Raw genomic sequence first — 23,163 nt, 5'->3', positions numbered from 1 at the left:
CAACTAAATGCTCAAGGCTATGAATTCCATGCACCAATTAGAAACTCTGTGAGCTCTTCCATCAAATGACTGTAACATTATTCTAAGGGGTTCAAACAATGGATTCCATCTCTGTAACATAGTTTTATGTGGTCATTGGCAAAATTAAACTCTAATATTGGCCAAGATTTTGATATACATTGGTCATATGAAATACTACTGACAAATCATTTGTAAATTTATCTTTACTTCTGAAAAGAAAACCAAAACACATCCACTGTCCTAAAGGTGGGTTAATGTCAACACATCTGAATATAGTTATTACAAAGAGGGATAATAGCATTTCTAGGAATTTGAATTTTTATTGATAATTTTATGTATCACAATTCAGCATTTGGAAAAATATTTTTAAAATAATACTTTTTAATTACTAAATTTTGCCTTACAATTTAAATATGTCTTTGTGAAATCATTTTTCTGGAAAAAGTGGCAGGTTACATTCATCTAAACACCATCCTTGAGGAGCAGCTACTAGATAAAATACTTATAAAATAGTTTACATCATAATATAAAAGTTATAATAAAACAGTCTCTTGTTTTTATTTATTTATAATTTGACATCTTATATCAAATTTTGAGATGAAAAATGAAACTATTTATTCTTAAATATTATGTTGGTGTTAAATAAATCAGATTAATTTTTCTTAAGATCTATTAATATAACCCTTATGTGTGCTGGAAATATGATTAGATTCATAGAATAACTGAATACCCTTAATTACAAACTTTCACTCCCTATAGGTTAATATCTATTATAATGAAATGTTTTGAAATGAAGGACATTTTAGTAGAGACAATATAGGGCTAATGATGTGTACCCAATAAATAATCAACACCTTGTAAAACGTCTGTTATTCCTTAATGCAAACAATATGGTGAAGAGAAAAGCTGTGTGAGGATTGGTGGGGGAGGGAGAGTAGGAATGACAGTGTCCAGTACATACCTGAAAATGCATTATTCACAGGTGCCAGCAAAGTGTATTCTCCATCTGGCCGAAGGGCGGATGCCAAGCCTAACTGGGCCACGAGGTCTGTGAAAGTGGTTTGCTGATTTCCAGCCAGCTCAATAACTTGTTTGGCTGTAAAGTAAACCATCACCATACCAACAATGTCATCTTTGTTATTATCATCATCCTGAAATTAGTAAATCAATTCTTGGCTCTTATCTATAAACTATTTGCTGCAATGACAATGTGATAAGACATCCTGCCCTTCCCTAGTAAGAGTTCCAGATTCCTTTTTGGGGGTTGATAATCACAGAGAACTTCAGAAAGAAAATATTTTTCTGGCTTGTTATTCTCATTGTCTTTAATTCTCTATTGCTTACCTCCTGTCTCTGTTTTGAGTGCCATAGCCCTTTCAGTTATCCAAAGCTGACCATTTGGTTATATCTTTCCTTTCATTTTCAAGAAAAACTGTGGTACTGTGAGACCCTTTATAAATATTAAGTGTTAGAAGCCCTGGAAAGCAGGAGTTCCTTGCGTGGAGAGCCCATCATTACACAGGCTACTTGGTACTAAGTTCAGGAGGCTGTATTTGTGCTTCACATGCCTTTCCTTATACTACTCATTCATTTTTCATGGATTTAGTCTTGAGGCATCATAACTGGTAAACAGTAGTAGGTGAAAGAATCTGAAACTGTTGCTCACCAGAATCAGGAATTAGGACCTGATCAATCAAATGGATGACACCATTACTTGTCACAATATCTTTTTTGTTCACCATTTTGATTCCATTTACTGTTATGCTGTCACCGTCACATCCTATCTCAATGGTGTTTCCTTCCAGAGTCTCAAAGACTGCTCCTCCCATGATAGCTTCAGAACACTGGAGGGTGTTCAAAATGTGGTACTTCATGAGAGCTGGAGGACAAATTAAAAGCAGCAGGTTTTGAGATCAAGGGAAATTACACTTAACCCTTAAAAGACGTTTCACTGTGGACCCAAGTATTCCTAAGAAATACAATACACATAAGACCTAAGTATTGACTGAAGGTTTTTATTTTTATTTTTTTAGTTTTTATTTTTTATTTTTTTTAAATTTTATTTATTTATTCATCAGAGTCAGAGAAAGAGAGAGAGAGAGAGGCAGAGGGAGAAGCAGGCTCCCAAGGAGCAGGGAGCCCGATGCAGGACCTGATCCCAGGACCCTGAGATCATGACCTGAGCTGAAGGCAGACGCTTAACCATCTGAGCCACCCAGGCGCCCGACTGAAGGTTTTTAAATTCTGTTTATGTTCTAGGAACACTTTTTCAATTAACTATAAGAACTATACAATAGAAATAGCTTAGCTCAGTAGGAAGTAAGAAGAGAAGTTCAGTTGCATGAAATGATTTGTGTAGTACTTAGAAAATGCGTTAGAGCAAGTTCCCACTATCATAAGAAAGTAATTTCAGATGTGAAAACAAGAAGAATATTCCTGTATTTATTAGAGATACCTATTCCTAAACACCCAAGCAGCGTCTTGCATTAGCTGCTCATAACAGAATAACTGCATATGATTTGTAAAGAGATTAATAGAGGGGGAGGGTAAGACAAATAATTCCCTACAGAAAACATCTGGAGAGTAGCCAAAATAAAGATGATTTCTTGGAAGATATCTGAAGGTATCTATCCCTCAACTGTATTATATCTATATCTGTATCATCAAAACTTCTCATTTTAAATTGGTTAAATGTATTTTGGGAGAGGCTGAGTAAGTTAAATGTACTACTCACAATGTAAAATCTATTTGAAAGTAGAAAGGGAAACTAGAACGAAGCTCAATTCTGTGTATAACTAAGTAATAGCCCAAGAGAACCATGCAATTTTCTCAACTTAATTATACCTTTTAGCATAAATTTAGAATTAGAAGCATTACATAGTATGTATATGATATTAAAATTTGATGATCTATTATTTCTTTTCAACAGTGGCCAACCTTTTAATGCCTGCTACTTACTTACTTGAAAGCAGTAAAAAAGAATGTGATTTTTATAATATACTTATTTTTAAATTAATTATTAATTATTCAATTATTCTGCTGACTCTTTCAAGGACTTTGGTTTTTTTTAAGATTTTTGTGGTCCACCTCAGAACAAAAGTTTTTCTTTGCCTTTGCTTATCAAAGCTGATAATACTGCATGACTTAATCTTTTTTTAAAAATTTTTCTTTTCAGGTGCCTGGGTGGCTCAGTTGGTTAAGCGACTGCCTTCAGCTCAGGTCATGATCCTGGAGTCCTGGGATCGAGTCCCGCATCGGGCTCCCCGCTCAGCGGGGGGTCTGCTTCTCCGTCTGACCCTCTTCCCTCTCGTGCTCTCTGTCTCTCATTCTCTCTCTCAAATAAATAAATAAAATCTTTAATAAAAAAAAAATTTTTTTCTTTTCGGGCGCCTGGGTGGCTCAGTTGGTTAAGCCACTGCCTTCGGCTCAGGTCATGATCCTGGAGTCCCTGGATCGAGTCCCGCATCCGGCTCCCCGCTCGGCAGGGAGTCTGCTCCTCCCTCTGACCCTCCCCCCTCTCATGTGCTCTCTGTCTCTCTCATTCTCTCTGTCTCAAATAAATAAATAAAAAAAAATCTTTAAAAAAAAATAAATAAATAAATTAATTAAAAAATTAAAAAAATTTTTCTTTTCTTCTTGGAATTCTGGGAAGCTTCTCATAGAAGAGGACATTTTAGTACCTTCAGAAGCCACTTTGTCTCCCATGATCCTTTCTAGGACACCTCGTGGAAGTTTCTCAAAAGCCTCATTGGTGGGAGCAAAGAGTGTGAAGTGACCATCTCTTCCAAGGGACTCCAGTATATCAGAAGTGATAGCAGCTGCCTGAAACACAAATGTGCTTTTCAGAGGCTTGCACATTGCAAATCCAAAAGAAAATTACAATACACTTAACCTAGGTTGTCATGAGGGAGTTGATTCTATAGAAAATTATGGAAGTTTGCTTTTGTTAGATCTTTAAAATATAATTTTTTGGCAAAACCAACTGCGTCCTTTCCAACTTTCCTCAAACCTGTTTGTAAGAATTGGAATCCTGCCCATGTTTGTGTGACTGTAGCAATATCCAACAGTACATGTAACTGAGATGGACACATACTAAATGCAGTAAATACACTATAGGCATGTAACTAAACTTTCTATATCTATCATGTCCACACAGGTATTATTATGTCATATGGGATGTCCTCTTCAGTGTAAAATAAAACTCTTTTCATTTCAAGAAACATATTTGTTACAATTCGGCCATATTTTTAAAATAGCATTTTTATTGTTAGATTCTGACAGAGAAAAAGAAATTTCAATGGTGCAAGACAATCTGCTGTTATTTCTTGTGCTTACCCTAAAAGATGAGAGGTCATCTTCTGCTTCAATGAAGTCTTGAATTGAGGTACCAATTTGTGTAAGGACACGGTCAATGACATGTACAACACCATTTGTTGCAATCTGGTTCCCATGGATGATTCGAGCGCAGTTAACAGTGACAACCTATAATTGTTTGGGAAAATCAAAGTGCAGAAATCAGAGCCATCAATTGACCACTGAGACTGTAAGACCATTATCTATTTTTCATTTCTACCAGTAAAGGTAACATGAAGAAGCCAACATTCTAAATGTAAATGTTGAGGATAAAGACATATATCGCTCTATCTAAAAAAGAAACTAAGAGAAAACAAGACCAGTTGAAAACCCAATCCAGTTACACTTAACATACAAAAAGCATTTTTTTCATTTGAGTTATTGCTTTTTTTCTCTTCTCTTCTCTTTATAGAGATAGTCATAAACTATTTCAACTGCAGGTCAGTGAATTACATGAAAAAGTCTATCAGCCCTAAAGTAAGTTCTGAGAGAGAGCAATAGTTATTGCACAAGTATAATCAGTTTTATTCCAGTGATTTCCCAATTATTGCCTCATCACTGACCCTTTTTGTCCCTGGAAATTTGTTGAAAGAGCCCTATGACCCTGTTGAAAGTTTCCCACAAAGACTCTTATCTACACACACAAGAACCTTAATCAGTATAGTAGCTAGAGGAAGAATAAAGAAATACCATTCTCTGATTATTCTTTGATAAATTCTTATTTACTATTTTTTCTTTGGTTATTATTTTTCAAACACATCAACTACTAAAATGTCCTTTTTTAAGGACATCTAAGTCTACTGTCAATCAACTGTGAATTTAATTTCCTCCTCCCAATCATTCTCTAGTAGAAGTCAGCCAATGAATTAGAAATTTGCATGCTCTAAATGTGAGGAAAAAGTATAATATAGTACTTACATTCACTAATATTTTACTATTTCTGTGAACATGATATAAAAGGTATAGAAAATATTAAAGGTGATATTGCTCAGAAATGTATTTTTTATTCATGAAACTTACCCCATTAGGATAATGGTTAATGAAAAGCCCCAAATTGTTATACATTGAAGGAATAATCATGCCATTTTTTAAGTCCTTGGTCAACATTCTGTTATTAACCATATGGCTATGTAAAGCATTCAATAATTCAACATTTACATTGCTCTCCAAGCCTCTCCGGATATCCTAGGAAAAATTGAAATGATAGAAGTTTATCTTATTGCAGTTCATCATTAAAATACTTATAATCACACTATGGGTCAAATAAGGAAAGGCAGCTATTCAAGGCTTGGGGATAGGCCTTAAAGGGTAAATAGGGTAGGAATAGTAGTGATCATTCTAAGTCCAGTTGCTGACACAGGGGTGAATGTTGGGAGAGCAGGTGTTGTACATTTGGTTAGCACATACTTTTATGTTTCTTAGATAATATTAAGAAGGAATTTTAGAAAAGTATGTGGGACGATAATGTGGAAGACTTTAATGCCTGAGTAAACTGGCAAAAAGGAGACACTGAAGATTTTGTGGCATTGGAATATAATGATTAGACTGGGCTTTGGGAAGGTTAATCTGGTGATAATGCATAGCAAAAATGAGGGAATTAGAGAGGAGGATGAAACATGAGACCTTGATGACTAACAGTAGTTTGTAAGAATTAGAGCAGAAGCAGGATGACTCACCATTTTCAAGTCTAAACACTTAAGGTAGGTACTGCCAATTATGGAAAAAAAGACAACAGAAAAGCAATTGTTTGTGGGGAGAAAGAAAGTGGCACATATTTTAGATAACTTTTTGTTTAAAGATGCAGTGGTGTATCTAAGGAGAAATATTAAAATGGACATTAGAAATATTCTCCTGAGTTTCCAAGAACAGCTTCAGAAACAGATTTCATGGTTATATGCACTAAAGTGATAGCTGAAGCCATTAGAAGTGTATATAAAGAGCAAAGTCTAATTCCCAGAAGAGACTTTAATAAGACTCATTCTCAAGTGAAGGAAGAAGAGGAGTCAGCAAAAGGAACTAGAAAGGTGGTTAAGAGATGCGGTCAAGGACAACCAGCAGAGAGAGTTCTGTAATGCAAGCAATTAACCACACGGTTAATGTAGCAAGATAATATCTAGAGAAATCTGCCTAAGTTTTACTAAATATTATTTGACTCTAGTAGTAATTATCAATTCATCTTCATATCAAGTAGAAAGCAGGAATATACCAGTGTTACAGATTGGAAATTTTGTGTATTACAGACTATGCACAAAAAGTCTGAAAATCAAATGCGTTGCTTATAATACTTCATTTAAATATCCATACACGTTTATAAATATGTCAATATCCGAGCAGCCAAGTATATTTACATATAATTAAAAATAATTAATTATATCTTTATAATATGTCTTATAATAAATTTTAAATTCCACTAGGCTTCTTAACTTACCTTTCTATTACATATGTCATCTAAAATTCAATATGTTTCTTCCCAATCAAAAAGGAAAGAGGAAAGGAGTAAACTAGAATAATGATAAACACCAGTTCAGTCCACTCTTGGTTTGCCTTTTTTTAAACAGTCTATGAACCTGCTGGGGAGTTATTCCATTTATGGATGTATTAAGATGCTTTCATCCTTACACTTAATAACTCATTCTTTTATGTATCCTCATATATGTATAACAAAAAAGATATAAAATTTCTATTAATTTCCAAGTTAATAAACCAATTAAAATGAAACATCAATAAAAATGATGATATTAATAAAAATAATGAATTACAGAATCCAAGTTGTCCCAAGCCTCATTACTCGGTGCAAAGTAAGTGAATGATCCCTTCCCTTCAATCTCTTCTCTCAGTCTTGAGACATCGGAATAGCGCTGTGTTGTGGTGGTTCCCACGATGCCCAGAGTGCCATAAACATGGTCAATTGGCAAAACTGAAACAATCAAGAAATGAAGAATTACTTAGGATAGTATTTCACGAATACTATCTCACAATCCTTTAAACTTTACACTAAGTTCCTCAATACATTTCACTGATAATTTTAGCAATAAAATTCTATGAATTATCAATTTTATATAAAAGTTGCCTTTTGAGGGCTAACTAATAAAATACCATTGAAAACTATTATTTCATATATCCTGTGTGTTGAGGGAAAATGAATTTTAAATTATCATCCTGGTTAACATCTAGTGTATGTAGGTGTGACTCTTGCTATGTCAGTAATAGTTCAATTATAATTATCAGTAAATATTTTGATTCACTGAAAAAAAAAAGATGTTCCTCACTTCTCACTGAGGATGGCAAAGGTGATATTTTCTTTCATGTTGGCTTAAACTCCTAAATAGCATAATATTGTTTGGTACTGGGATATTAATCTTTATAGATTTGGGTTTCTGAAAGAAACATGTAGATCTACTTCTTTCAGCATAATTTCAGGAAGGAAATAGATGGAAGTATCTAATGCTTCCAGAATATTTCTCCTGAACTTCAGAAGAAATATTAATATATGAATGTGAATCTGAAAGTTGATGCAGCTAATTTATTTATCTTTTGACCCTATCTTATTTGAAAACTCATATGATTTGGATAATATCGCAGGAGAAATGGTTACTACATTTGTGAATATATAAAGATGAAGTGACACAATTAATAAATTATAAAATCAGGATTTAAAAAGACCCCAAAAAGATGAAGAAAACGAGTCAAAATTAACAAGTTAAAGGTAACAGAGCTCCATGTATGTCCTTATGCCCAAGTGGAAAAAATAAATCCTAGAGAAAGGCCTGACTTGATATGAAGACCTGTAATTAATTTTAATTGATCATAAATTCATTATGAGCTAATGATAAGACATGGTTACCAATGACATTAACCAAAGTTCAGGGGACCCCAAAAGGGAAGTATTTGTCTTGATTTTATTCTCTCAGCTGCTGGGACACCCAGGGAATACAGGCACCAGTCTAGGATCATGTTCAGAAAGAAGATGACTGGATTAGAGGCTTTTTATGCATTCGTGTCCATGATGGTGAGGGCCCCAAAGTTTATGTTATATTAGAAGAACTGGGGGGGGGTGATTAGCTCAGAGAAGAGAAATCTGTTGAGAAAGAGAGGTTAGCCAGAGGAAGTATGTGATGATTGGTGTTGAATATCTGAATGGCTGTTATTTCAAAGAGGAACTGGATTTTTGGCAAAATTTTTAGAAAATTTAGAAAATTTTTGGCAAATTTAGAAAACCAATTTTCAATATGAGGGAAGTTTTAAAAATCAGAGCTGTTCAATTACAGCAGATTATCCCTTCCCAACTAGTCCACTCCATGTTTCTAGACAAATTCAAAGATGGTTTTTGTAGAGAGGATTTTCATTCCTGAAGGAAAGTTGAACTAATTTAAATTTATGATCGATCTTCTGTTGTCTGGTCCAACATTTAGTGCATGAGCAGTACGTTTTAATACTTTGTCATCATGATTAACACAAAGTCATGATTAACACAAGATGGTGGTATATCTTAGGATTTACCATGGTGCTAAATACACACACACACACGCACACACACACACACATTTGGCTTTTCTATAAGCTGAGCTACCTCAAATCTTTTTCCTTACACAAGACAAGTTCCTCATTTATTTCAATAATTGAAATTTTACCTGCTGGACAGCCTTTCATTCCTTCCATTCTCATATAACCAGGGCAACATTCATATAACACAGTCCTGTATAGCAGAAGAAATTAACATTAAAATGAGGAACTACATAGAATTCATTTCCATATAAACTTAGCAAAAATATGCCACTTATTGCTATAATTTATGAGATTCTAGAATTGATACCAAGTTATTTATATTAGTTTGATTTCTCTATGTAGTGTCATGACATTGTAGAAAAGTTCCAGGATCTTGAGGCAGATGAATGAGGTTTGGTTCCCAGCTCTGTCCTTGGTAGATGTGTGACCTTGAGCAAGTAATTTAACAAATTTGAGTCTCAGTTTCTGCAACTATTTAACATGGATGTGGTAACTATGATACCTACTCACGGGCTAGCTGTGAGTCTCAAATAAAAGGATGCTTTTAAAATCATTTTGTGAACTATAAATAGAAATGTTTATTAGTATAAGGTTATTAGAAACTAGAAACATTAGTAAATACATTAACCCATTCCAATCAATAAAAGCTATTCCACTGCTAACTAAAATAATATTTTAGATTTGAATTGCCAATAGAGCTATTAGTTTGATCATGTTAAATACAATCTTTAAAATCTTCTACAATACAATATTCAAGAAAGTGCTATTTTTTCAAAGTTAACAAAGTGTATTTATATAAAGGTATAATTAAGGTAACAAACCAGAAAATTCAGCAAACAAAGATATATCCAAAATAAGTTTGTTTAAATTACTCTATTTTGTGGGAAAATAGTAACCTAAAATCATCTATATGTTTTTATTTCTTACTTCGTTAAAAATATAATCCCGATCTTCATTTTATCAAATTCCATTTGACATTTTCTGGACTTCCTCAAAATCTAGCATAAATAGTATTTTTAATTAAATTTTACATAATTTTATTTGTTTGTTTCCTCTCAATAGAAATATGAAGGTGAATGTACAAAACAAAAATTTTAAAGGGGGGAATATTATAAGTAAAGAGGAAATACAGACCATTTGTCATTTTTAATTGATAAATTCCATGTCATGCAGTTTAAGATAATTACTTATAGACTGATTATCTTTAATTTAGTAATTAAACACGCATTGACTAGTTCAGATATTATTTATTTCTGTTCTTTTCCTAGTTGTGATAATCATATTCAAAAAGTATGAATGAATGAGAGAATTTGGATATATTTAAGAAAAAGATCACTATAAGAATAAAAAACTTTTTCTTAGTATGATAAAAATTACAATAAAAGAAAGCTTGTAAAAAGTAGAATTATAAATGCTTTAAGAAATGGTCTTCTAGGGGTGCCTGGGTGGCTCAGCCGTTAAGCGTCTGCCTTCGGCTCAGGTCATGATCTCAGGGTCCTGGGATCGAGCGCAGCATCGGGCTCCCTGCTCTGCGGGAAGCCTGCTTCTCCCTCTCCCACTCTCCTTGCTTGTGTTCCCTCTCTCGCTGTGTCTCTCTCTGTCAAATAAATAAAATCTTTAAAATAAAAAAAAAAAGAAATGGTCTTCTACAGTTTAAAAAGTAAATAAGCTTTTCAAATTAAAGCCAGGTCTATTAATTGATTATCCACGATTTGTGGTCTTGTTTGTGATCTTAGATTCCTATTTCTCTATTTTCTTGATGTCAATTTAAAAAGTACAACATAACATTATTTATGCATATACATGTATGCAGTAAAATATGAAAGATGAATGAGAAAAAAATTTCTGGCATGGAAAACTGACTCAAAGATAGTTGATAGATTAAAAAAATGGACAAAATTAAGTGGGACATGCCAATTTCAAATTGTTCTTCAATTTTAAAATAATTTCAAAAATACTTGGTATTAGAAACATATGGAAAGTGTATGGGAGAATTATGCAAATCCTAAAAGGGCCCCTGAAACTATTTATTTACTTAGATCCCCATATAAATAAATATGAATATTTGGATGCCAAAGGATTGATTCAGAATTGCTTACACGTTAGCTTTAGCATATATTGTAAACAATTTAAAAAACTGAGATACATATTTATTGGTCGTATTGATAGTACTAACTTGAAGTAAAAGAGTGAATAGAAGAGGAAATTAATGTAACAAAAATTTCTGTAACACATGCTAATATGAACCAAAGATTAGCCTTAATGTAGACAATTGGTGCACCAGATGGAATAAAATTCCAAAACAATCAGATGCAATTTCAGCTGATAGTTGAACAATATGGTTATCTGAGTTGATATTTTAAGAAACAAAATGTAGGTTTTTTCAGGAGAACATTTATTCTACACAAAACTTAAATTTCCCGCAGCGTTAGTAGGACAAAACAAGAGTAAAGAAAAATCATTACCATGCACATCTCTGAAAGTGGAAAACTTATCTTCATTTTCTGATTAGTTATCTAAAATCTCATAAAAATGCCAGCTGAAAAGAAGTATACAAAATACTGTACTGTTTGGCCAGTATATGTTGTAGGAAATATCTTAAACTTAGGAAATTCATGTTTATCATCAGACCTGCATAATTACTTCCTTCAAATCTGCAAAGCAACTGTTCCACCAAAAGACAAACATTTCTGTCAACTGATAACAAAAAGTCCTAAAGATGTCTCTGGAAACGTTAGCAGCTGCAAGCAGATGGCAAAACAGGCATTCCTCTTGTCAATGTTATTGATTTATTTGATTATTTGAAACTAGCATCTAGCATTTACATTTATTTCAGAGCACAGATGTAAATGTGTTTGTGAAAATTAAGCTACTCGGGGGAAATTAGCTAATATAATTTAACAAAGGAGACATTGTTATGTCTCTGGTAAAAAGCCAGGCTTCAAAGCAGGATTTTTTTTTTTTAAATGGAGAACAAGAAAGAATGTTGGAATAACCTTTGTACAAGCCTTGGCATCTCTAATATATTTAGATGGTTAAAGTGAGATTATATCATACTTTCCTAACTTCCAGGAAGGATGTGATAAAGATAACCCCTGAATAATTCAGAGAGCAAGTCCTTATGTAGTTGGTGTGCATTCCAAATATGCCTCATGGTAACCACGAATATGAAGAACAAAGGGAAGAGAATCCCGAGTCTCGGAGTTCCCAACTGGGGCCCAGCCTGCATCATGGCCAAGATCATTGCAACCACTGACTTACATTGTAATTGTGTGAATGACTCTCAAGTCTAGCAGATGTCTGCAAACTAATAAGAATAAGGTCTAGGCCAAAAAGTATCATCAGTTGAAATTCTATTAAGCAAATGAACAGGAACAGGCAGCAAAGTTCTGTGGTGTCCTAGATTTAGTGACCATGGAGAAGTAGAGTCCAGCTAAGGTTATATGCATTGGATACATGTTTTTTATCTGGAAATAAAGATAATCTTAGGCATTTTAGGTAGGTCACAGCTCCTTTTCCCACCCACACATATCCATTTGTTTAAGTACTTTAAATTTAAGGACAATTGATATCGTGAGTTACTTAGCAATTTCACATTCAGCAAATCATTCTACCCAAAAAAACTCTGTAACTATGAAATCCACATATCACAGGTAAAGAAACAAAGGCTCCAAGAAGTTAAGTGATGCTATGTTTAGTATTTGTACCAGCATTATTAAATTAGGAATAAGTTTTTAACAATCCCTCAATCCTTCCACCTATTTAGGGTAACTAAGGTTTAATGATGATGTAGTAAGCAGGTTCTCGTTCAGATATTTGGTTCTCAAGGCATCTTTCATTGGGAGTGGAGTCCAAATTAATAGGAAGCACTGTTTTTTTGACCAGCAGTGGTATCTCTAATTTTTCTGATATAGTAACTTACCGTATGACTCAACTCCTTCACTTTAAAATGAAGAACTTGGACCACATGGGTAATTCTCAACTTTTATATGCTCAGGATTGTATTTTCCTACCAACATTTATTGACAGATTAAATCAATACACAGTTCTATCAAGTAATGAAAAATATTTTCTGATTTTAAGTTAATCAGTGAAATATCTAACTAAGTAAACGTAATTGTCTATTTGGCTATTGAAATAGTATATGTAGTGACCGGTTTTATCACCTTTGTGGACCCCTGTGGATCTGGTAGTTTGGGATGGGATAACTGGATTAAATGAAGAGATGAAGCTTAAGTTCTTTCCTACTTCAACCTTCGATGAAAATTTTGAGGCAAACTGGAGTATTTCAGATAATTTCCAAATGAGTGTAGGCAAACAATAATTAGTGCTTCAAAAATCCTGATATTTTAGATCAATTTATTCTTCTGGCTCATTTTTTTTAATAAAATGAGGAAACTGAGGAAACCATTTTTATAAAATGAGGCATAGTGATAAGTATCTTAATCAAAAAAGAGGGCCAAACCAAGGATAGAAATGACATAGTCACACACTGATTCTATACATCGCCATGTGATTGTTTCCTTTGGACCTCCATGACACAAAAATTCAGGGCTCATGAGAGGTCCACTAGCAGAGGGAGAAATGCAGGGAGAATTCCTTTATTCACATTTATGATCCAATTTTTGTTTTAAAGCTTGCAATTTGGGAGAGTATTTTCAAGTAAAATGGTGTATATGTCCAAGGAAAGACATAGACATCTTGGGGACTGGTGCATTAAGAAAAAGATGAGACTTACGTTTTCTTTCCACAGATGGCACCTTGGTACCAGTTCCTACAAGTGCTGAAGTATTTCTTTTTGGTGCCTAAAATCTGTTGAAGGGCACAGACATTTGGGCTGGAATACAGAAGGAAGAAAAGAAAGTTAGTTCCTAATGACAATGAGTTTTTCATATCTTCAGGTCAGATGGTTCAGAAAAAAAGTTAACATGCGGACTCAATTTTCAAAGATGTGATTCTAGTCTTGCAAAAATCTGCTTCTTGTTCCAAGCATACTGAATCATCAGAAAAACTAAAGTCTATGAGAGAGAAAAATAGAGAGGAAATTATACATCCTTAAAAGGAGAACACCGGTGTTTCAAAAGTTAATCTAGGGGGTATAGCTCAGGGGTAGAGCATTTGACTGCAAAAGTTAATCTAGTAGGAATATTCAAGCAGCATTAAGTTCAACTTAATTTTGTTTTCATTCTTACTACTTTTAATAATGAGACAATCTACTGACCCTTTTTAAACCAAACATGTGCTCATTTTGGACTCTAGTCTGGAACAACGGACTCTGGAACAATGAGGAATCAAGAGAGGAAAAGAGACAGGTTTTTACTGGTCCAAAGACACGATATGCTGTAATTGTCTAGGTAAGTAATCACAGAAGTAAATGAGTGCTAAAATTAACTGAATAATATGGCTGCACAAAGGAAAATCTATTTCTTTGAGTGGAAATAGTAGATCAGCAACATCCTCTGCCAGAATTTTAAGTGTCTTTCTCTCTTAAAGAGATAGGAAGTCTTATTTGCACTGTAAAGCAAAGGAACTTTTGAGCACTGTGAAAATCCTTCTGAGACATTAGAAGAAGTGCCAAGATCCATTTCAAAAAAAAATTATAAATGGTTGGTTAAGTTACTAAATTATGCCTATTAACTTTAAAAATGCTAAGTTGTAGTTGAATTTATTCCAAGAAATATGTTATGTTGCAAATTTTACAGAATGTAGAATTTAAAAGCATGCTTAAATGCTTTAAAATATTCAAAGAACATTAATCATTACTTAATTTTCATACAGAACTTAAATGAAAATTTCCCTAACATCATGTGAGATAATGCAAAGTTTACATAATGAAAGCCCTAACCATATATTTTTAATTTTGAAAACCTCATTCAGATTTTTGGAAGGAAATAAAAATACAAATAAATGAAATAATAATGAAATGCCCTGTTAAATGTTATCAATTAGATTAAAATTATATAATGCTTCAGAAAAAGCAATCATGTGCAAATTATTTTGACAGTAATTTTTAGTTTAAAACACATATACAAATCACAGAATACTCCTTTTTTCCTTTTTCTTATTACTTTTTGATAAGTAGAAAAAAACCCTGGCATATTTAAGGAACTTTAGAGATACTTATACATATAACAAGCTAAGGAAAAAAAAAAAAAAGATTTATAAAACCTAACCACTGACTTACCCCTGATCCCGGCCCCTGATTCGGCTATGAGCCAAGATCTTGTCATAATGGCCATTGGCGTTTGCAGGGTTAACAACAACCAGCAAGAGTAGAGAAAATATGGGTAAGAAAGGAATCATCTTTAGTCTCTCCGTTGCAGTTAGTTCACGAAGAGAACTGGCAGTGGGCTTTGGAGAGCTCAGAGTTTATATACATGTCAGAGTCGTGGGAGGGAGCACTGTATAACCTGGGAATCTGAGCTCACTCCAAAAAACATCAGCAACTTCAAGTTGGCAGCTAACATCCACTTTTGTTAGTGATGTTTACTGAACACATTGAGCTTCTTTTACATCTCATTCTGAAGAAGATATTTATTTTTATTCTTAAATTATTTTCCTCTTTAATAACTGACCCTTTGCATGTTCATATTTCAGTTTTATTCTTTTGTACTTTGGAGGGGCTTATGGAAAATGGTTTTGTTTGGGTTTGAAGGACTCTTCTGCAATCCATCCCTTGCAGAGTATATGTCCTTGTGCTCAATGAGATCATTGTTTGATCTTATCACATCTCTCGCATTTAGTTCACATCAGAACTGAAGGGTTATTATTTTTCACCAGAAAGCAAATGTAGATTAGGTTTGATAATCATAAGACAGTAATGGCTGTTGATTAAAAACAGATGTTGGATAGATTTAAAACTTGTACAAAATATGAAATAAGAACTCTAATTGCTGACGAAAAATATAGGAGAGACCACATGTTCCTTGCAATACTACTAAACTGGGGAGATCCTTCCCATTTCACTCCTCCTTTCAAATATCAAGGAGTAGATAGAGTTAACATAAATCTACTTCTGGCAAGTTTTCCTAACTCTTGAAATGAAGCAGACAAAAAAAAAAAACAGTTGTGCTTTATTGTTTTTTCATTACATACTTCACATGATGATGAACTTGTCTAGGCGGCACATCTCATAACCACTGGACAAAAGCAGCCCCTATTGGAAACAAGTATTACTAATCTAGCTGTAATAGATTAAAGACATATTAAGAAACAAGAGTATTGCCAGAAATCTTCTTCCGATTTTTATCAAGAGTAACCGAAATGCCTTACTGCTACACCATGCGATTCCAATCCAAGGGAATATGAGCTCTTACCCCTCCACACATGGTACATCAAATGTTCAGAACCACTGGGTAAAAGAAATCCGAATGTCAGATGTCAACAATAAGCCGAAACGATAACCTGCAGTGAGTCTTCTTGAATACATAAGTTAAACGCTACCCTAGAATAAAAGTGTAATTCCAGTCTTGTTGCAAAGCGTTCCTTCTGTTATGGCACATCGATATTGTTTCCTCACTGGCAATATAGAGAAATTTGATAACTTCCTCACCATGTTTTCCAATTGCAAAGTCTTTAAGGGGAGACCGGATTGGCCCGAGATGATTCCAGGTATCAGGAGAGTTTTATTAAACTTGCTATAGAATTTTGCTTTGAGGCACCAAAATCATTCTGCAACTGGCAGCTAGTCTATTAAGAAAGCCTACAATTAGACAATATTCTGAAATACGATTCAGAGGCCTGCTTTCAATTTGAAAATCTTGGTATGAAGGTATAGAAAATGAAAGAGGAATTCAAAAGGAGACCTGGAGAGAAGAGGGCATAAAAGATAAATTCTGTCCCTGGTCCCTTGCAGGAAGAAGATTTATCTAACATTTATATATCTTTGAATGGAATTATTCTAACTGCATCTGTATGTTACTGGTTTGCTCTATATCATAAGTTTTTATTATTCTTATGTGTGTAAATTGTTAGGTGGTCAGTAATTGTTTTTTTTTGTTTTTTTTTTAAGATTTTATTTATTTATTTGACAGAGAGAGACATAGCGAGAGCAGGAACACAAGCCGGGGGAGTGGGAGAGGGAGAAGCAGGCTTCCCGCAGAGCAGGGAGCCCGATGTGGGACTCGATCCCAGGACCCTGGGATCATGACCTGAGCCGAAGGCAGACGCTTAACGACTGAGCCACCCAGGCGCCCGGTGGTCAGTAATTGTTTACTGAGTAGGATGGAAAGACTGTTTTATGAAAATAAGTTCTTCTTTTTTTTTTCTTTTTAAAGATCTTATTTATTTATTTATTTGACAGAGAGAGACACAGCGAGAGAAGGAACACAAGCAGGGGGAGTGGGAGAGGGTTAGAAGTAGGCTTCCGGCAGAGCAGGGAGCCCAATGTGGGGCTTGATCCCAGGACCTTGGGATCACGACCTGAGCCGAAGGCAGACGCTTAACGACTGAGCCACCCAGGCCCCCGATAATAAGTTCTTCTTAATACCAGTAAGTTAACTGTTAGAATATTCTTGGTAACATAGTTATATAAAAGTCTTCAATTCTAGACTGATTAGACATTATAATGTAGATTACTTATCTTCTAAAACATAATAATGGAATTTTGGAATTATAGAAGGATAAATCAAACTTATAATACAGAGATGTCTCTGACAACACCATTATAAATGGTCATTCATTATTTACTGGGATGCTCACTGCTATTAATGCAACCTTTTTCCCATTAGATAGCTGCAACTATTTATAAGCTTTTCTGTAATGAAGCTGAAATCTGCTTAAATACAATGGGGTTTGATTGGAGAGGAAGGACTGAGGTATTGAGAGAAAAAGATAATGGACTTGGATAATGTGTATCAAGGCTAAAAGATGTCTTTAAACACAGTCCCAAATGATGACAAAAAGACTTGATTATAAGTAAAGGGGTGAAGGTAGAATCAGTAATTTCCTGTTACCTACTTTCTTCATAGTGTCTGCAGGACATTGAAAATATATTATTTTTAAGAACGATTTTGACCTAGTTGTTCCTTGTGACCATTGGAATCAATGGCATCCATTCACCTAGACCACTGATTCCCTCAGTGGTCTAAATGGACAAATAATCACATGAGATGAGTAAGAAAAATAAATATGCATTCATATTTCAAAAGAGGACTGCTCCTTTCTGGCTGGAGATACAGGTTTACTTTTTATAAAAAGCATGATATATGCTCATGTACTAAAAAGGCTCTGAAATCTTTTTTTTTTTTTTCAGAGTTTCAAATAATAGAGTCTTAAATCTATCCATCCTGAGCATCTTATTGGAAATTGTGTAAGTCCCATAGAAGTCAACAAATGCTAGCCCTCAGCAAATATTTACACTCAGGGTAAGTAAGGCCATCAAGGAGGATCTTGAAAATGAGGGCCAGATTGTACATATAAACTACATGTAAATTTAGAGGTTGCAGAGCATTCCAAGAGAAGGAAAACTTTAGGGTAAATATAAAAACATGAAAGCACTGCGACTAAAAAAGCCAAGCTCAGCCTGGATGGAAGTGTGATATTATACGGTATTATGGAGTGGTCCAAAGTCCAAACAACTGCTTTAGCCAAGATCCTAGCTTCTGGGAGGCTAATAATTGAACACTAGTCTATATCTGGCAGTGCAGGGTAGGGTGAGGGAAGAAAATAGTTTCAGAGAATGGGAGAAAAGGTAGTCTAAGATGTGGAAAAGAGAGAAAAAGCTTGAGAAGGACAACATTCTTTCTTTTCAGAGCACTCAGCAGGGATCAATCTCTCTCTCATTCTTTCTCCTCACACAGGGCCCTTATTCTTCTGCTTCGTGAAAGGATACTGCCCCTGGGTTGGCTACGTAATTTTATTAGCAGTTTTGAGGAGGATTGAAATCTTGGCAATTGAATCTGACCTTCAGGGTTGTAAAGTCTGACCTGGAAATGTAAGTCATTAATGAAAAGGAAATGGCTTCTTATGCAACCAAAGAAAAATAACGTGTCTGAAAGACAGAGATGTTTGTTTCTAGCTATCAGGATGCTAATTTATGGGCAGTTTGCAAATTATCCAGGGGATCTTTGTAGCAAGTCTTATAGCCTCTGGAGACTGTGAAGTCATTGTAATATCATGTTTACTCTCGCTAGCATGTAACCAACATGGCCTACACTCTCTAGGATTGGACATTGTCTATGGATTCAATAAGTCTGGATACCTGAGCCAAGAGTAGATTTTTTAAAAGGCTTTTCCTTGGTTTTGAAAGATCCGGAGTAGTTATTTGCCCCAAGTCATGTCTAAATTCCTGCTTTTTAATATATCATCTGTGGGATCTTAAAAACATTTCTTGAGTATCACTGCTTTCTTACTGGCTTATTTATAAACTATAGATAATAGAGCTTGATTATAAAACATGACAAGGCCTTGAAGTTAATGCCACACATTCATGGGGGCAGCATGTCTCAGCATCCAAGTGCAAAATCTTTAAAAATAAATAAATAAATAAAATATTAGCTAAAAATATAGCTAAAATAAAACTGAAAATCACCCAACTTAAAGAAGTCAAAGGGCAATATATAGGCTCGGGTATTTGTGCTGACACAGTGTAAAGCCTACAAGAAGTGATACCTCCTTGGAAGCCATACTCCCAATGTATCTCCAGTGGAGGAAACCCATGATACGTGAAAGGTAATGAAATCACATTCAGAGAAAGAGATGACTAACTTGGCCCCCAAGTAACCATTATATGATGTCTCTTTAATATTAATTCCTTTGGAAGTATATAGAAGGTTTTCTGTGATAAATGTGGGTAGCATGCCATCGTTCTTTTTTAAATTTAGACTCTGATTTCCTTTAAAAGCCTATCAAGTGACAAATCTCACTTTCCTACTAAGTAATCAATGTAACTATTGTCCCTAATTGAACCGAATACTGAAGTTTTTAAACTGGGTGCTTATTAGCAGCATTTCTTATTAACAGTATTTACTTGTATTTCTCTGGAGACATCTAGTGGAGAAAGTACAGTATATGTTTCTAGAAGCACAGATACCGTTACATTTTGATTTAATAATTTATATGAAATTGATATGAAAAAAAGCCTTAAACATCTTATATACATTTCAAAATGCCAAATAACTAAAGATTAATAAAAATCTCTAAAATATTTGAGAGCTGATTTAGATCAACCAAAATGAATGATGCCAAATGTAGATTAAAAACTGAAAAATCTAGTCACATTTCTTTTATGTGACTGAACAATAAATTGCTTTACTTTTTATCTGAGATTTATGTTGCTGTTCCATACTGACATAGACTAGTGACAAGAATAAGAAATTGTGACAGATTTTTCCACCTCACATAAATGATCAGAAATAATCACTTCCACGGTCTGATTTCACTCACTGGTTCCCTTCACATTTATAAAGCCTTTCTTTCTCATCTCTGGCACACTTGATACTGTTACCATTGGGCCTTTCATCTTTTCTCTCATTTAGATCTGGACAGCTTTGTTTCAGAGACAGTTAAGACCCTAGTCATCATCTGTCTCCCACTCACAAATAACTAATAATCTTCTAATAACTTGTAAAAATCAGACTGAAGATGAGGGAGTGCATAAATGCTGCAATTAGAAGAAATCTGTAGATGGCCAGAGCTTACAGGATGAGAGTTTCTGGCATTTTTAGTCTGATGAAAGAATGGTCTAAATCATGATAACTTTATAATTGATAATCAGACATTTATCACCTTCTTGGGCCTTTTCCCTCTGAAATAGAAATATTCTCAGGTCCATACTTAGACCTTCATCTGCTGGTATCCCCTCTGTTTATTTGTTCATGCCAACGTTGTCCTCAAATTCTCTTCATCTTCTATTTCCAGTGTTTGTAATACATGGTATATATTCTCTCTCCCTCATCTTCTAAAAAGCTGCTGTACTTCTTCCCGGGGAGGGGGGGGGGACACAACAGAAATTGAGTTACTTCCCATTTTCCAACCATAACCCATCTGTTATCCTCAAAGACATTGAATGTATTCTGTTCTAAAATAAACTTGTTCTGCTTCTCCAAATATTGGCCTTAAATGATTTATTTCCAATTGCAGAGATTCAGTATTGTTACTGTTAGAGTTTCTTTCTTGTTACTCTCCTGATATATCATGAAGTTTCCTGCTTTCTTATGCAAATTTACTTGAAAATTTCAATTCTCCTCTAAATGTGTGGATCTGGTAAGCGTTTTTATTCACTACAGTTTTCTTATAGGTAAACCAATATGGGGATGCTATGGGGGAAGAAAAATGGAAAAGAACTGCTAGTTGTTTTATGCTAACAAATGTGCAACATTCTTTATATTTTTATTCTTTTTCTCAGTGACACCCATACTTATGGGAAAAGTGGAATTAGACAAAGCACAAGATCTCAGGTTATATCTGGTTATGCATGACCTGCACAGGAGTTTGGACAGCTTAGCTTTCCGGTATATAATGAACAACCAGAAAGAAGGTGACATTATTAGAAACAGTTCTGGGGAGGAAAATTATTCAAGTAGACAGAGAGATTAATTCTGTGGTTTTTATTCAGGAAAAATAAAAGCCTATAATAGTGAAATCTTTGGCCTTTATATGAGAAAAAACAAAAAACATTGATTCTTTAAGTCCTTTAAGCTTCATAGAAACACACACACACAATGGTACATTTTTTGCCTTTAGCAAATCATTTTCAGTTAAACAGAATAAACTCTTTTAAGTATGCAAAGATCGGTTAAAATAATAATACCAATAACAGATATTAACTATAATGGATATGGTTATATGCATTAGCACTGTTTGGAATTTATTCACAAAGTGAAGTGTGGTAGGGAAACTACTCTTGGCTGGGAGCTCATAGTGCTAATACAACAAGAAATTTTAAATCGCCAAACAATGTACAACTATAGAGTTTGCAAATTAATAACTCCTCAGCCCGAAAGAATAATTTGGGAACTTCACTTTTGGAACATACTATGTCAAATTTTCAGTTGTATTTAAACATCTATCAGCACATATTTTTACTATGCAGCCACTTACTCTCCAGTTCTTCCCCCATCCCCTACTCTTACAAGGTTAATAGCCAGAAGGTAATTGAGAAGAGCAACCAAATCATTTGCCCCTGTGCACCCACATTTTGGATATTTCTGCTTTGAAAAAAGCCCAGTTGAAGAAAGGGAGCTCAGGTTATTTCTCTGGGTGTTCCAGTTATCTATTTCTCCCTAACACATCACTCCATATTCAGTGGTATAAAATAGGAATCCATTTATTGCACTTCGGCTTCAGTGGGTCAGGGATTCTGACTGTGCACAATGGGGATTGTTTATAAGCCATCCTGCTCCATGATGTCGATGGCTTCAGCTGGGAAGACAAGAATGGCTAGGGCGATTCCAGTGACTACCAGATGCCATCTGGAACATCTTGGACTGGAGGCTCCATTTCCAAGATGGTGTCTTCACTCATGTCCAGCGCATTGGCGACTTGAAGACTGAGCTCAGCTGGGACTACCAGGGGGAGCATCTCCACGTGGTTTCTCCAGTACTGTGGCCTCTGAGTAGTTGGACTTCATGCATGACAGCAGAATATGCATGATCTTTTTTGAGCTGGCCTCCCGGCACACATGGAGAACTGCCATGTGTGCTAATGGTTAGAACTGGAACGAGTCAGCCCAAATATAAGAGGAGAGCACGTAGACCGCACCCTTCAAATGCAGGAGGGTCCTAATATTTGTAATTATGAGAGAATGGCATCTAAGCTCTTGAGATGCCTCATAGACCTAGAAATGCTTATAGAGTCCTCTAACCTATGGTTAAATTATATAATGTATATGGAAGTAATACATATCTAATATTTACTTTATTTTCATAAAATCTTCAGAAAATCACGAGGCTGTTGGTGTTTCATCTTTCTGTGTTCCTAGACTGCACTTCTCTTGGAATTTTGCAGCTTGGCTTAAATACAGTGTAAAACACCTCTCCATCCAGGGAGGGAATGCTTTGAGCTTTTTGAAAGGAAAGGGCTTTTTTTTTTTTTTTAAAGATTTTATTTATTTATTTGCTTTTATTTTTTTATTATGTTATGTTAATCACCATCCATTACATCATTAGTTTTTGATGTAGTGATCCATGATTCATTGTTTGCATATAACACCCAGTGCTCCATGCAGAACGTGCCCTCTTTAATACCCATCACCAGGCTAACCCATTCCCCCACCCCCTCCCATCTAGAACCCTCAGTTTGTTTCTCAGAGTCCATAGTCTTTCATGGTTCATCTCCCCCTCC

The 23,163-nt window shown here is 34.8% G+C and overlaps 1 protein-coding gene and 1 long non-coding RNA gene across 8 annotated transcripts in view; both read right to left on the bottom strand.

Moving 5' to 3' along the window:
* Positions 1 to 15,236, bottom strand: part of POSTN (periostin) — a 34,184-nt gene extending 18,948 nt beyond the window's left edge. For 3 of the 7 annotated variants that reach the window (XM_006734018.3, XM_006734019.3, XM_006734021.3), the window contains exons 1-9: positions 15,065 to 15,236; positions 13,619 to 13,717; positions 9,006 to 9,070; positions 7,134 to 7,291; positions 5,395 to 5,559; positions 4,357 to 4,503; positions 3,702 to 3,843; positions 1,688 to 1,900; positions 983 to 1,117 (exon numbers count right to left, since the gene is read on the bottom strand). In XM_006734018.3, the coding sequence (XP_006734081.1) occupies positions 983 to 1,117; positions 1,688 to 1,900; positions 3,702 to 3,843; positions 4,357 to 4,503; positions 5,395 to 5,559; positions 7,134 to 7,291; positions 9,006 to 9,070; positions 13,619 to 13,717; positions 15,065 to 15,183 (1,243 nt within the window). In that variant the 5' untranslated portion in view covers positions 15,184 to 15,236. Of the gene's footprint in view, positions 1 to 982; positions 1,118 to 1,687; positions 1,901 to 3,701; positions 3,844 to 4,356; positions 4,504 to 5,394; positions 5,560 to 7,133; positions 7,292 to 9,005; positions 9,071 to 13,618; positions 13,718 to 14,101; positions 14,245 to 15,064 lie in introns of those variants that run through there. The other 4 variants (XM_031028887.2, XM_006734020.3, XM_006734022.3 and 1 more) reach the window with 2 other exon arrangements.
* LOC145720622 (uncharacterized) overlaps positions 1 to 23,163 on the bottom strand; it is a 324,122-nt gene that overhangs the window by 222,730 nt on the left and 78,229 nt on the right. The gene's annotated exons all lie outside the window — the stretch shown is intronic.

Source organism: Leptonychotes weddellii, chromosome 3 (assembly GCF_054177405.1).
Source record: "Leptonychotes weddellii isolate Sample4059 chromosome 3, ASM5417740v2, whole genome shotgun sequence".
Lineage (NCBI taxonomy): Eukaryota > Metazoa > Chordata > Mammalia > Carnivora > Phocidae > Leptonychotes > Leptonychotes weddellii.
Note: the sequence above shows the minus strand (reverse complement) of the source record. Positions and strands in the feature narration are given on the sequence as shown.